The sequence below is a fragment of the Mytilus edulis genome, chromosome 14 (assembly GCF_963676685.1).
Source record: "Mytilus edulis chromosome 14, xbMytEdul2.2, whole genome shotgun sequence".
Classification (NCBI taxonomy): Eukaryota; Metazoa; Mollusca; class Bivalvia; order Mytilida; family Mytilidae; genus Mytilus; species Mytilus edulis.
In genome coordinates, this window is record NC_092357.1 from 41,280,844 (window position 1) to 41,297,333 (window position 16,490).

The window sequence follows — 16,490 nt, forward strand, 5'->3', positions numbered from 1 at the left end:
ATCTTTTATTTATATTCTGTACCTCCATCCAGATTCTCGTGTATACCATGATGGTCCGGATTGGGGATGTTGTTTATTTCTGTATTCTTTAAATTGTTATGTTACTTTTCTCTACATTTTATTTATCTTACTCATTATTCTTTCTCTATTCCTTATATTAAGCCATCCAATATATTTTACTTACTGATGTTTAGTTACATTACGACGTTAATCTCTGATTTATATAATGGTTACCAATGTACATGACAAATTGTGTCATGCATGACAATTAAACAGAATCCACATGATATATATAGGCGACCATTCTCGGATAAAATCAATTTTACTTTAATTTAACACTTTTTGAAACCATTTTTATCAATTTTCAATATCATTGCCTAAATTGTTAATTGTTCATGTGCTTTGTTTCCATATATTTTATATTCCATTGCTCATGTTTTGTTTCCGTATATATTTTATGTTCCATTGCTCAAGTGTTGTTTCCGTATATTTTAGCCGCTCGTCTTGAGCCTACAAATTAAACACACAATAAAGTAATAAAATTACACTTTTATTGTCATTCATAACTCTTAACAGACCAATTAACAGACCGGGTTTTATACATCCGACCCATTAACAGACCAGGTTTTAAATCAAGATTGATTTATGTCACCAAAATACAGATTTTCGTGCAGATTTTTCGCACAATGATATCAATTTGGTTAACACACCTAATGCCTGTCTTTTTTCGATGTTCAAAATATTGCATGCAAGTAAATTCAACTCAAGTGTCATTTTGTGTACATTTTGTGTGTGTAAAATGTGTATAAATTTATTGATGAGTAACTTGCCTTTTCATTTTATAGATCGTATATAGAAGCTAGAAAAATAATAATTACACCACTGGATTCAGTACATTGAATAGTTTTGTTAGACATAAATATTTTTTATGATAAACATATATTTAAAAGGTTATATAATGAAACATGCTGAGTTTTCAATGATTTTCGCGATAACACCTGATTAACAGACTTTAGCCAACCCGATTAACAGACCAACAGCCGATATAGCCGCATACTCAATATAGATTAACCGACCAATCTCTCGGTTAGCCGAGTGTCGGCCGTGAAGTATGGGTATGCTTACTTAGCAAAACATTGTATATAAATAAGTAGCATATATGACACCACTTACTGTATCTGGTTAAAAAAGTAGAACAATATAAAATTGATATTGAATCATTAAATGTGGCCTTTATTAATAATTAGTCTTTTATGATTTTTAATTTTAGTTCATGTATACATGTATGTTGATGTTTATAGTATGATGTCGTTTATCACTAAGGGACGACATCAAAAGTTCAATGAAGGATAAAAAACTTAATTCAAATAGTTTTTTCGCTGACCCCCCCTACCCCCCTATTAACTTAATTTGAGAAAAAATGATTGACCCATATGGATATGTAAAAATCAATATCGGATAACCAAATCATGCAGCAGTTCAACCCCCCCACCCCCAAACTATTTGAATTAAGTTTTTAATCTTACATTGATCTTTTGATTTCGTCCCTAAATGTGTACATGTTTTTGTTTAGGGGCCAGCCAAAGCATTGCCTTGCTGTGATGATGATCTGTTGGTGGCCTTCACCTGTTTTCTGCTCTCTGTTCGCATCAGGTTGCTGTCTCTTTGACAAATTTCCTTTTTTCATTCTCAATTTTATTTTACACATGTCATAAACTAAAATTAACATTATTCAGTAAATAAACATCTATGTATATTGTCAAATTTAAAGCTATCCAGCATGTTCAGGAGTTGATGCAATAGACAGAACCTATTGTGTATCAAAAATTAGTAGCAAAACAGTATTGTAGCTCTCACAGTTTAAAAAAAACCATTTTTATTGCAAAATGAATGTATTTTGATAAGAATTAATTATTGATTGTATCTTTGATAGAAATTATAAAGAAAAATGGTCTCCCTGATAGAATTTTTAAAAGAATGAAACATTCCTGTAGACAAGGTAGAGTAAGATAAGGTAAGCATGAATTTGAATATATTACAATTTATAAGAAAAAGACTATGAATATGCATCTGAATGCCATGTTTTTAAAACCACCATCCATCAATCAAATGTCATGGTCAAAGTCGTACTAACAAAGGATAGACTGAAATTAGAAATAAAATGTTTTCAAACAGCTTTTTTTTTTAAAAGGCAACATATATTATTAAAATCTGCATACATAAAAAAAATTATACTTATGTCAAGCTGTTCTCCTCAAATTTATGTTTAACCATATTTTTAGCTCACCTGGCCCAAAGGGCCAAGTGAGCTTTTCCCATCACTTTGCGTCCGTCGTTGTCTGTCGTCGTCCGTCGTCTTTAACTTTTACAAAAATCTTCTCCTCTGAAACTACTGGGCCAATTTAAATCAAACTTGGCCAGAATCATCATTAGGGTATCTAGTTAAAAAAATGTGTCAGGTGACCCGGCCGACCGACAAGATGGCCACCATGGCTAGAAATAGAAAATGCAGTTTTTAGCTTATAACTCAAAAACCAAAGCACTTTAATAGAGCAAATCTGTCAAGGGGTTAGATCGTTTATCAAGTCAATACATATCCACTTAGTAATTTTCAGATGAATTGGACAACTGTTTGTTGGGTTGCTGCCCCCAATTGGTAATTTTAAAGAAATTTTGCATTTTTTTGTTATTACCTTGAATACTATATAGTATAGATAGAGATAAACTGTAAACAGCAACAATGCTCAGCAAAGTAAGATCTACAAATAAGTCAACATGACCCCTTAAGGAGTTACTGCCCTTTATAGTCAATTTTTAACAATTTTCATTAATTTGGTAAATTTTTACAAAATATTTTCCTCTGTAACTAATGGGACAAGTTTATTATAGATAGAGAAAATAGTAAGTAGCAAGAATGTTCAGTAAAGTAAAGATCTACAAAAACATCACCATCACCAAAACACAATTTTGTCATGAATCCATCTGTGTCCTTTGTTGAATATGCACATAGACCAAGGTGAGCGACAAAGGCTCTTAAGAGCCTCTAGTTAATATTGTTGTAAATAGAAAGTGTAAATTGCAAGGTGAGCAATTTTAGGCTCTGTTGTATATTGACATACATCTGTTGTACAAACAAAATGATACAAGCTCTTATATCAACATTTGTCTCTTTGATATTTTCAGATTGATTGTCAAGTGATATTATTATTGTCTGATGATGAACTGACAAAGTACATCCCTATCTATGGGGACAGGATAGCTGTGAAAGATTTTTGTAAGAACCAGGGTGGTACAGGTTCAAAGTCCAAAAAAAAGAAGACACTATTACAAAAGATAAGAAAAAGACTCCATCCATCATCAAAAAGAAACTTGTTTAAAACAAAAAAAGATATAGATGAAAGCTCAAGTGATAGTGATGACAATCCTTCTACTTCCAAGAATATTGGAAATGATCATGCAGCAAAAAGTGAAAGGCGTATAGAACTTGGTTGGCTGATGAAAGAAGGGGATAGGATGAAACAAGTTCGCGGGCCAACTGGAGGGGGGACGAGACATCTTATTGTTGATAAAGATACTCTAGTGAGTGCCATAAAAGAAACAGCTTTAAAACTTTACTTTCCAGAAGGAATATCACCCAGGGGTAAGATTGAAAATTTTGTGGTTGACATCATGGACTTTAAACGCCAGTCAGCTAATTTAGATTTGTCTGTAGAGAATATTTATGACCGAAGCAAAATGAGGCTGTTAAGGTTTTATTTACTAACTGTACCTAAAGAAAGGGATAACACTGAACAAGAAAAGAATTCAACAACAAGGACCAAAGAAAATGAAGACCAAAAAAGTGTTTCACAGCTGTTGAGGTTAGAAAACCATGAAAATAACAGTTCTCATAGTTCTTATAATAAGCATACCAGTTTGAACATGTGCAGTGATGATGAAATTCAGTTTGGACCTGTATTGGCTGATATTGATGATATCTATGACTCAACAATTCCTTTGAATGATATCCACACTCAATCTGACAGTCAGCCAGAGAATAGTTATATCGCCAATGATCCTGGAATAATCACTAATAGTCTTGGAATAATCGCCGATGGTCCTGGATTAATAAATAATGAACAATTATTTCTTGATCCATTCCATTCTGTGAAAATTAGAGTTCATAGAGGAAATTTAATGATAGAAATGATGAAAATATTTTCAGATCCAACAATAATGTATGCTACATTTTTTGATGTCAGTATGATATTGCCAACTGGAAAAGCGGAAGAAGGGATAGGGAAAGGAATTTTTAGAGATTGCCTTACTGAATTTTGGAATGAGTTTATGGACAATTGTTGCATTGGAAATTCACAGAAAGTCCCTATAATAAGACACGATTTTCAAGAGGAGCAGTGGCTGTCCATTGGCAGAATTATATTTAAAGGATGGCAGATAGCCAATTACTTGCCTATTGGACTTTCCATAATTGTTATGGAAAATGCAATGTATGGAAAGTTTAAGTCAGATTTAATGGAAAATTTTCTTTGTTTTATCACTGAGGAAGACAAAACATTATTTTCCACTGCTTTAAAAGATTACGAGTCAGTTGATAATGATGAACTTATAGAAGCTTTAGAGAACCATAGCTGCAGGTCTGCAGTCACAAAAGAAAGCATTACGCGTATTTTGCTAGAAATCGCACACAAGGAAATGGTTCAGGAGTGCAACTTTATAACTGATGCTTGGGCCAAGATATTATCTCAACTCGGACAGTCTCTTTCTTATGAGAATTTGACAGAAATATACAGTAAAATGGAACCCAGCAATCGCAAAGTTACCAAAATGCTGCATTTTTCAGATAATTTGTCTAATTTGGAACGTGAAGTTATGAACCACCTTCAGCGGTATGTTAGAGAACTTGATAAAGTATTGTTGAAAACATTTCTTAGATTTTGCACTGGATCTGATTTAATTTTGGATGGAAAGGATACAATCACTGTTGAATTTGTAGTTCTTGATGGTTTTGGGCGTCGACCAATAGCCCATACATGTGGTCGTGTTCTCAGAATACCAAGAAATTATGAAAATTTTACTATTTTCCGTAGCGAATTCAACAACATTTTAAATACTTCTGTATGGGTAATGGACATTGTATAATTGCATTGATTTACATCAAACCAGGTAAAATCAGCAGCAGGATTTTATCATTGATTGCCTTTGTATCAATATCATGTTCAGTATTTCCTGTTTTTTTTTCACATGACAATAAAAGAAACTAGCCTAAGAACCTACAAATTAGGCATGATAAAGCTTATGATGAATGGAAATAAGATATTGGTTTTGTTCATTTAAGTCCTTTTTTGTGAAATACACAACTTATTAGATATTAAGATTTAACATTTTTATTGAGATTTCAATTGTTTTTTATTAGTCATGTAAGTAGCTGAAATGCAACTGATTTTTTAGTTCATACAGTTTTAATTTTGTTATAAAACTGTTTGTTGCTGAAGTGCAACTTCATTATTAGCTATACATAGTACCCTTAAACAAGGAAGTTGGATTAACTTGACTTTTGTATACTTTTTTTATATTTTATTTGAGAGATTTTTCACAATTTTTGATTTGTGTAGACCTTGTTCTCCTAAAATAATTTGGACGTTGACCAGCAGTCATTTCTTCATGTGGTGAATTTAACAGCATGTTAAGCACTTGTGTATGTGTATGTTTATATAAACATTGTATGATTATTGCATTAATTAACATAATCACAAGTGGAAAAATCATTGAGTGGTCATGTTCAGTATTTTCAGTTTGTTTCATACTCAAACATACACTTTGTTGTTATTTCATGAATGTAAAATAAACAAACTAGAGCTTACAAGCAAGGTATGACAAAGAAGAGTATTTTTTTGGTGAAATACAGCTTAAGAGAAAGAAAAGATTTTACTGATTAAAGAGTTTTGCATTGTTAATTTTTAATGAATGGTTGCTGAAATGCAACTTTTGTGATTGTTAATTTCAACATATTTGAATACTTTATTAAATTTGAAATAAATAATTTCAGTAAGATATATGTATGGTTTTTTTTTAATAACTAGACAACAAACATGAAAGTGTGTTTTAGATTCATGTATATATATATATATATATATATATATATATATATATATATCTTGTTGTCTTGTCTTGTCTTGTCTTGTCTTGTCTTGTGAAATAAACATATTCAATGTTTACTATTTATATGGTGACACTTTTGATTTTTCTCTGGCCATTTTCTGAATGTGAATACCCTGGTTGCAGAACCCTTGATTGCACATGTATTTATACTTCTGTTACAGAAGCTTGTGTCTCCGGTAAATGTTGCCTTTTGCTTGACGCTGTTTAGGATCTAAGGTTACAAGTTCACGGAAAATAGGCAACAGGAGCTTAATTAACCTTATCCTAAACATGAAAGGACTTCGGTTACAATAGTCAGGCCTTACTGAAATACAACAGAAATATTATAAAGCGGGAACATGGGTCGTAAGGGTAAACAAAAGTAAAAATTGAGAAAGGAAATGGTGAATGTGTCAAAGCGACAACAACCCGACCATAGAGCAGACAACAGCCGAAGCCCATCAATGAGTTTTCAATGTAGCGAGAATTCACGCACCCGTAGGTGTCATTCAGATGGCCCCTAAAAAATATGTATACTAGTACAGTGATAATGGACGTCATACTAAACTCCGAATTATACACAAGAAACTAAAATTAAAAATCATACAAGACTAACAAAGGCCAGAGGCTCCTGACTTGGGACAGGCGCAAAATTGCGGCGGGGTTAAACATGTTTATTAGATCTAAACCCTCCCCCTATACATCTAGCCAATGTAGAAAAGTACATGGTTTGGTCAAACGGTGAAGACGAACCCTATTTTATCATAATGACACTCCAGACAAATACAAGCAATAGTATGATAAAATAAAAGTAAAATTTAAGTTCTTTTACACGCATTTGCTAACAACAAGCGACGAACTTGACTACGTAGAAAATATTGTTCACTGAGTAGTCTGGACATACACCTATGTACGAATTAAAGTGACTACTTGGAAACTATTTATGTTAATTTCTCTCTTTTTATAAGAAAAAGGATGACTATATTTGGTGTATGCATATCTAGCAAGATCCTTGTGTTAGACTGTTATGTTTTCGTGATAATAGGCCCTCTATATTTGGTTGTATGGAATGATTTTACCCAAGGTTTCCAACTGGCAGGCATCTGACCTTGTTCTCATTATCCCTTATGAAAAGAGAAACATTGCTGCAAGAAGACCTGAAAGTTGTTCACCAGTGTTCGCCACTAGCAGCGACCTTCCGGCAAATATATGTAAAAGTTGCCGCAATGTTGCCGCAAACTCTTAACTTTCTTAAATTTGAAGGAACTTTGTAAACAAACTTTAAAGCAATCCTTCGCCCATACTGAGCATGCTCCATGTACTAAAGTCAGACTTGCTGCTTCTTTGAATTTGAAATAGGAGGGAAGTTTTAATGTTGGTGTTTTCATGTAAAAAGTAAACGGATGTTATATATGATTGATTAGTTCCTGGAACAGGCCATTCATCATTGATCATCTCTTTGTAAGTTAATTTAGACAGTTTTTGCATAATAATAATTTTGGTCATAATAATTAATCAAATGTTGATCCTCATGTGCATCATTTTGAATAAGAAGTGCAGTTTTGAAAAAGAATCAACAGAAAGGTGGTCATAAGGCATCATTATCATTTGTTTTGTCAGAAGTTCACCGCAAACTATACAATTGTTAAGGCTTTAAAAGTTTGCCGGAGATTCACCACAAAAATTCCCAGAAGTTCGCCACAAACTTTATCAGGCTATAGATCAAAGTTTGCCGGAGGTTCACCACAAATAGTCGCCAGAAATTCATCACAAACTATGTAAGGCTATAAAACTTAGCGGCAGTTCTGCTGCAACCTTCGTTTGCATGGTAAAAAGTCGTGGTGAAGTTACGGCAAACTATTTGAACCGTACCGCAGTGTTTGCGGCACCAACAGTTTGCCAGAAGGCTGATTTTTCGGTAAGGGATCCTGGTTCAGTGGTCCTTCAAAGTTAACTTTTTGTGATTTATATGTAAAATATCTTATAAATAAAATTGAGAAAGGAAATGTGTCAAAGCGACAGCAACCCGACCATAGAGCAGACATCATAAGGTATAAAAATATAGCCACTCTTGTTTTTTTTCATTATATCTGTGTATGCTTATTGATAATATCTTATACTAGGGAAAATGATTTCCATTTTTTGCAATTGAATTTAAACTAGTTTTCAGTACTTTATTGGGTTTATTTATTACAAGTTCCGTGCCTTTTTTTCATTTCATAAATAAATCCGTTTTCAACAAGTTATTCTTGTTTTGTGCTGATTCAGTTTTGTCACAGTTGTGTGGATGATTGCTCGTTCATAAACATGTTTAAACTGTGACATTTTATGTTTGCCTGCTTAAAGTCAGGATTCCGCAATTAAAGGCTTGCATCGATAAACGTCTGTCAAAATTGGTTTCGTTGATTTTTTCTTTTTATGGGATATGATGGATATGCAGTTAATTTGTCTCATTGATCGCGATCAATCGCACCAAAACTATTTGAATAAATGATGAACCAAAAGGGACCATATTTGGGAAAAACGATTCATAATTGTATATTTTGATTCAAAATATACTACTGAGGTATACATTTTCATTGACTGTTCCTAAATTGCTTTGTTACAGTTTCAAAATGTATACTGACAACTTTTGTACAAATTAATCGTAGATCGATAAAAAAAAATAGATACTTGTGACCTATTGTAATATCTGTCATATTAACCAGAATGAAACTAAAACATGACCTGAAACATTTCATACAATTCTTACAAAGTTTTCATCATAATTAGAATGCTGTTCAGGATCCTGTTGAGTGTCGTTTGTTGATGTGATCATAAGTGATCCTAGTTTTCTTTATAGATTAGACAGTTGATTTTCCTGTTTAAGTTGTCTTACACTAGTCATTTTGAGAACCTTTAAAGTTTGCTATTCGATGTGAGCCAACGCTCCGTGATGAAGACCGTATCTAAACCTATAATTTTTAACTTTTAATAAATTGTGACATGGATGGAGAGTTGTCTCATTGGCACTCATATTTCATCTTCTGAATTATATATGTACTCAGTTTTACCTTGTTGTGAGCATTTATGGTAAACTCCTTCGACTGATCACACAGTCACATTTCACTACTGATGAACAGTAAGTTTTGGGTCAAACTCGTACTTTTACATGATCAAACATAAAAGTAATCTTTTGATATGTGAACTAAGTATTAATTCGATTTGGCTAACTTTATATATGCTACACTATTTGTCGATGACATCTTCAGAGAAACCACAGAATTTATTTCAGTTGAAGACTTTATAACCTGCGGGCTCATTTTTTCAATTTTTCAAGAATCAACGCTTATCCATTGTATCTATATCACATAAACTACTATGACTAAAAACATTTATTCTAAAAAGAGACGGACGGACGAAAGACTTGAATATAATAACCATCTTAAATATATCGTCGACGTGGCATAACAAAATTAATGTCGTAAATTGAGCAGCATGTCAGTCTTGTGTCAATCAACATTAACGAAACTAGTCCGAGATTACTCTGACGTACAACGGCTGTTTTGCCAGACAAGATGGGGCCGTGGGACGGTCGCTTGTCTGGCAAAAAAGCCGTTGGACGTCAGAGTAATCTCGGACTATAACGAAACCAGACATAAAGTAAAATGCATAAACACAAATATAATTTTAAAATTGTACATGTTACCAGAGAAAAAATAATCATAATATCGAAGTCTACATAAGTTTGATAGTGTTATCACTGTAATGCTAAGTCCGTTTCAAATCGTTCCAGTAAACACCGATACAAAGTGGCAGCTTCAAAAGCATCTGTTGGTAAACTATGTCCTAATTCTTCCATGTATAAGTTTGCGAGATCGTAAATGTCTTCATCGCATGGTAGACTACAATACGTAGATTGCTCTAAACAAATTTCAACTTCATCGATGTCAGGGCTAGTAACATAATCACTTGTTCCGTACACTTCAGGAACCGAGTAGAGTACATACGGTCGTCCATACACACCATGTTGTTTATTATTTTTTCTGATTTTATGGGCGTTCCAAATACTTACAACCTCTAAAAGTTCTTTCTGGAATTGAAAATAAATAATTAGTTTCAGGTTTCAGTCGATGAATTTTCGTGTATAAAACACTTTATATGCAAAGACATGAGATGGTACGAATATTTTCGAAGGTGACATTATGTATGATATTAAAGCATATATTTTAAGGCTGATGTTGACATTGTAAAATTTGGATAACATTTTTATTGCACAAAATATGTTCGTATTATAGTCTTTAGTTCACAATTATTATCTAAGTGAAAAGAATTTTATGATAGCTTTATAAAGCAGTTAAGTTGTTGTCTGCTTAACGTAAATAAACAGAAGTATATGCTATAGTATATACATTTCTTTACAGTGGGTTTTTTTTCAAATAAAAACAATTAATTTCCTCACTATAAATGAATTTCATGTCGGGAGTACTAATCTGCCTTGTAATGACATTTGATTTGTTTTTCAGAGAGGTTTTATTCTTATGTATAATAACAGTTAAACAAACAAATATTGAAGTTTAAAACAAATGGCTAGCCTTAAAAAGGTATAAATGAACAGATAAACGGACTTAAGTTGAAGCATTAAAATCGGACATGAGGGCGGATAGAAGTTTAAAGGGCGTTTATTTGGTCTATGCCCATGCATTGATGGGTACATAAGTCACTATTATGACTTCTTTTTATTTATCCACAATTACATTAACTGTGGACGTAAACAATTTTCCTTTGTTTTGCTTGGTCTATATAATTATATTAGCGTTAAAATAGGGAAATAGGAAGGATAATTTTGTTCGAAAATAAGTACCTGAATCAGTCTCAGGAAACAGAACCTTATCAAGTTTTTATAAAGATGATCTCCTGAAAATAATCCATCCTCTTTTATATCTTTAAAAAATGTCATCCAAAACTGTGAGTTTTCTTTTCTATAAATTCCCCACCATGATTCAATTCGTTGATTATGTTGGCTTGTGCCGTAAAGAAACGCACTGTTATTTCAAGCATACGTATCATTATCATTGCGTCGTAAAAAAGACTGCATTTCAGCGACCTTACTATTTTCGGTACCAAGATCTCCTCTTATCACCATAGGTCCTCCCTTCCGAAGAATAGCTTTGACAAAATACCCAGAAATAACCCGAGGGTCACTACTAGTCTGTCCTGCCTCCAACCATATTATCAGTCTAGAAAAGCCATCTATGCATCCATTTATGCATATTCCAAAAGGTTTAAGTTTATCATAGGAATCCAAATGCCATATAAAGTTTGGCCCTTTCGAACAATATTCTCTCCTATGTAATCGACCTTTTCGTCGCATTTCAACTCCTTCAGGGTTTATAATTTGCTTTATAATTCGCACATACTCTTTTTGTATAGTTAAACATGCTTGTCTACACTTCATAAACATCCAGCGATAACCATGAAGCCTTCCAGATCCTTTAATGTTGTCTTTGATAAAAGCAACGACATCTTCAAGTGGCGTGTAGTGTTTTCGGCGAAATAAACGTAGCTTCTTCAATATTCGTTTCAGGTGTCGATAAGAAATAATGTAGTGATGATGTTTTGCTAAAAGTGCCAGTATTTCCAGATAATCGAGTCCCATTTCGAAATAAACCCTTATGTATTTCTCCATTCTTTCACTTTTAAGAGAAGATATTAGTCGCCGTACCATCAGCGCTGAATGAATTTGAATAACATTTTGTGCGCACATTATATTATGTCGTGCGCACATTATATTATATTGTGCGCACAGTATATTATGTTGTGCGCACAATATATTTTAATTGAGCGCACAATATATTATGTTGTGTGCACAAGATATTATTTTGTGCGCACACGATATTATTTTGTGCGCACAATATATTTAAGTTGTGCGCACAATATATTATGTTGTGCGCACAATATATTTAAATTGAGCGCACAATATATTTAAGTTGTGCGCACAAGATATTATTTTGTGCGCACAATATATTTAAGTTGTGCGCACAATATATTTAAGTTGTGCGCACAAGATATTATTTTGTGCGCACAATATATTTAAGTTGTGCGCACAATATATTATTTTGTGCGCACAATATATTATTTTGTGCGCACAATATATTTTTTTTTCTTTGCATGTCCCTAGCGGGGCTCCGTACCATTGCAACAACGTCCTGTTTTGATAAATTTGTTAAAATGCTGGGACCATGATACTAATAGTATAATATTTCCCTTTTAAATAGTAATTGTTATATATATATATATTTTATTTAGAAAACTACCCCTTTACATCGGGGGCACCAGTCATCAGGGTAGAAGTGATGGTGCGTCTATACTATATTATTTACAATTATATACATTTTAGTTAATGGTTTCATTATAGAATGTCTTTGAAACAATAACATACATGGCACATTAATAAGACAAAAATAGAGATTTCTAAAATACATAATCATAATAAAAAAAAAACCAATTTATAGAATGTTAAAATATACATGTAATTAAAACACTCATAGACAAATATGACCATGCAGCATGTATAAAGCATAAAAACTAAGATCAATCAGTATATAATAGTACATACGAGTAAGTTAACTCAAAGGTTTATTTTGGTTCAACCATAGTTTGACGTAATCTAAATAATTCTAAGAGATACATTCTTCCATAAACATCATAAAATGAACCAATTTCATCGTTAAAAGCATAACCAATATCGCCAACTAAAAATAATACTTGTGCACGTGGCGACAGTTCCAGAAAACTTACATTTCTATCTTTAAAAGAGGCAAATAAGGTGAAAAATGAATGTTAATATTTTATATGTATGCTGTCTTAGTTTTTAAATAGTTATTTAATTAATATGGTGTCTCGTAATTCATTTTTGGACAGGATATTTTTGTTTTATATTGTATGTATATTCTGCACGAATAATTTTTATCGCTATCATTATAAACTAGAGGCTCTAAAGAGCCTGTGTCGCTCACCTTGGTCTATGTGACTATTAAACAAAGGAAGCAGATGGATTCATGACAAAATTGTATTTTGGTGATGGTGATGTGTTTGTACATCTTACTTTACTGAACATCCTTGCAGCTTACAATTATCTCTATCTATAATGAAGTTGGCCCAGTAGTTTCAGTGGAAAATGTTAGTAAAAATTTACAAATTTTATAAAAATTGTTGAAAATTGACTATAAAGGACAATAACTCCTTAGGGGGTCAATTGACCATTTCGGTCATGTTGACTTATTTGTAAATCTTACTTTGCTGAACATTATTGCTGTTTACAGTTTATTTCTATCTATAATAATTTTCAAGATAATAACCAAAAACAGTAAAATTTCCTTAAAATTACCAATTCAGGGGCAGGAACCCAACAACGGGTTGTCCGATTTATCTGAAAATTTCAGGGCAGATAGATCTTGACCTGATAAACAATTTATCCCCCTGTCAGATTTGCTCTAAAGGCTTTGGTTTTTGAGTTATAAGCCAAAAACTGCATTTTACCCCTATCTTCTATTTTTAGCCATGGCGGCCATCTTGGTTGGATGGCCGGGTCATCGGACATATTTTTTAAACTAGATACCCAAAAGATGATTGTGGATAAGTTTGGATTAATTTGGCCCAGTAGTTTCAGAGGAGAAGATTTTTGTAAAAGATTACTAAGATTTACGAAAAATGGTTAAAAATTGACTATAAAGGACAATAACTCCTATATGGGTCAACTGACCATTTCGGTCATGTTGACTTATTTGTAAATCTTACTTTGCTGAACATTATTGCTGTTTACAGTTTATTTCTATCTTTAATAATTTTCAAGATAATAACCAAAAACAGTAAAATTTCCTTAAAATTACCAATTCAGGGGCAGCAACCCAACAACAGGTTGTCAGATTCATCTGAAAATTTCAGGGTAGATAGATCTTGACCTGATAAACAATTTTCTAATAGTCAGATTTGCTCTTAATGCTTTGGTTTTTAAGTTATAAGCCAAAAACTGCATTTTACCCCTATGTTCTATTTTTAGCCATGGCGGCCATCTTGGTTGGTTGGCCGGGTCCCTGGACACATTTTTTAAACTAGATACCCAAAAGATAATTGTGGCCAAGTTTGGATAAATTTGGCCCAGTGGTTTCAGAGGAGAAAATTTTTGTAAAAGATTACTAAGATTTACGAAAAATGGTTAAAAATTGACTATAAAGGGCAATAACTCCTATATGGGTCAACTGACCATTTCGGTCATGTTGACTTATTTGTAGATCTTACTTTGCTGAACATTATTGCTGTTTACAGTTTATCTCTATCTATAATAATATTCAAGATAATAACCATATAACGGCAAAATTTCCTTAAAATTGCCAATTCAGGGGCAGCAACCCAACAACCGGTTGTCCGATTCGTCTGAAAATTTTAGGGCAGATAGATCTTGACTTAATAAACAATTTAACCCTTTGTCAGATTTGCTCTAAATGCTTCGGTTTCAGAGTTATAAGCCAAAAACTGCATTTGACCCCTATGTTCTATTTTTAGCCATGGCGGCCATCTTGGTTGGTTGGCCGGGTAACCGAACACATTTTTTAAACTAGATACCCCAATGATGATTGTGGCCAAGTTTGGTTAAATTTGGCCCAGTAGTTTCAGAGGAGAAGATTTTTGTAAAAGTTAACGACGACGACGGACGACGGACGACGCCGGACGCCGGACGCCAAGTGATGAGAAAAGCTCACTTGGCCCTTCGGGCCAGGTGAGCTAAAAACTAGACTATGTGAACCGTATGAGATCGCACACAAGACAGCTGATTGGATAAAAGGGATGAATTGTTACGCCTACATAAAACTGATATCCAATCGAATGCCAGCAGACACCTGTCAGTAAAAACAAATTGTAAGCGTGGATGGTTAGAGATTTATTTGTGTATTCGATATTTGAAAAATAAGTTAGATAGTCACTATTCGTTTTCCCTTTTTTTCAGCCGGATTTCAATAACTGTTTTTACACTTTCTTAATTAACAGAAAGGTATTTAAATAGAAGCGCACCACATGTAATAGAGATTTACAAGCATTTAATATAGCGACTTGTGTTTTCCGGAACGTCCTATTTTCAATAATTCACAGACTTTTGCAATAATATTAAACCTTTATTTTTTACCTTCAAAAACTGCTCAAACTTTCATTCTCAGACTAGACAGCATGAAAGACATAAACACTTTTATAAGTCAGTGTACACACGGTGTTTTCCAAACTAGGTAATTTCTTCGCCCATGGATATGAATTTGACATTAAAAGTCCCTCAAAGCTTTACAATACCCGGTCGTGTCATTTCCGTATATTGTAGATGGAACGAGTGATCTACATACACCACACATACATGTTCCAATACAGGTAAATTTTACCTTTTTGGAAGACTCCTAAGTGGGGATGCGTTGCATGTGTGCTAATCTACTGGAAAAAAAATCCAATCTTTTATTTTTCTAAACTGCGTTACATGCAAATGCGAAATAATTAGTGTTGTTTGTTCAGTCCAATTTATTTATAAATATTAATTTATTCTTTTGAATTAAAAAAAAACTACGCATGTAAACTTCAATGAATACAATATTTAGTATTTAATACTAGTAGCCTAAATGTAAAACAATTGCAGCAAGATTCGAGGTTGAAGCGGCTCGATCAAAACGTGAATAGATGAGAAATTGTCATCATTCTTCTAATTAATTACAAAGTATTTTGTGAGAACAAATACTTATATTTTAGTGATGGTGGTTCATTGTTGTTTGCCTCAGTCACCTCCAGTTGCAAATATTTCATTCGTGTTCATAACGAGAACACAAGTTTTAAATATAATAGGAAGCACTTCAAATAGTCGTTCGACAATAAGATTAAAAGTAAACTTGAAATACCACTGGATAATGAGAGAAGATTTAATTAGGATAGAAATTTAGCCTTGCAACAGCTCGCTACAGTGGGACCACTAACATCATTGAGGGAGAGTTTTCAATTTGCAGAGAGCGATGGTCCTCTCAATCTACTCTGATGTCGGCCATCTCTATTCATACGTGTAGATACCAACATCACATAACGGTATCTAATTTAGATAAGATCATGACTTTAAAATCGCATTAGTAACGGTGATAATTCTGTTAAACTGTATTGTTTATTATGCTCGAGTTTTTGGTATGAGTATGTTACCTCTCTCCTGGTTGGTCTCGTGAGAATAAGTTCACCTCGACAGCGAGAGGACTTTAGTCCGAATCCCAAACGGGTCTAACAAAGAGTTTTTTCTTTCTTTCGAACTGTTAGCTTGTGAACTTACACGTTAAAAATCAATCTCAGTGTGTCGG

The 16,490-nt window shown here is 33.2% G+C and overlaps 1 protein-coding gene across 1 annotated transcript; it reads left to right on the forward strand.

Moving 5' to 3' along the window:
* The first annotated feature begins 1,111 nt into the window (after positions 1–1,111).
* On the forward strand, positions 1,112–5,312 carry LOC139504205 (uncharacterized). Its single transcript, XM_071294271.1, has 3 exons — positions 1,112–1,115; positions 1,934–2,004; positions 3,184–5,312. The coding sequence occupies exons 1-3, from the start codon at positions 1,112–1,114 to the stop codon at positions 5,137–5,139; spliced, it is 2,031 nt and encodes a 676-aa protein (XP_071150372.1). The 3' UTR covers positions 5,140–5,312.
* Positions 5,313–16,490: the final 11,178 nt, after the last annotated feature.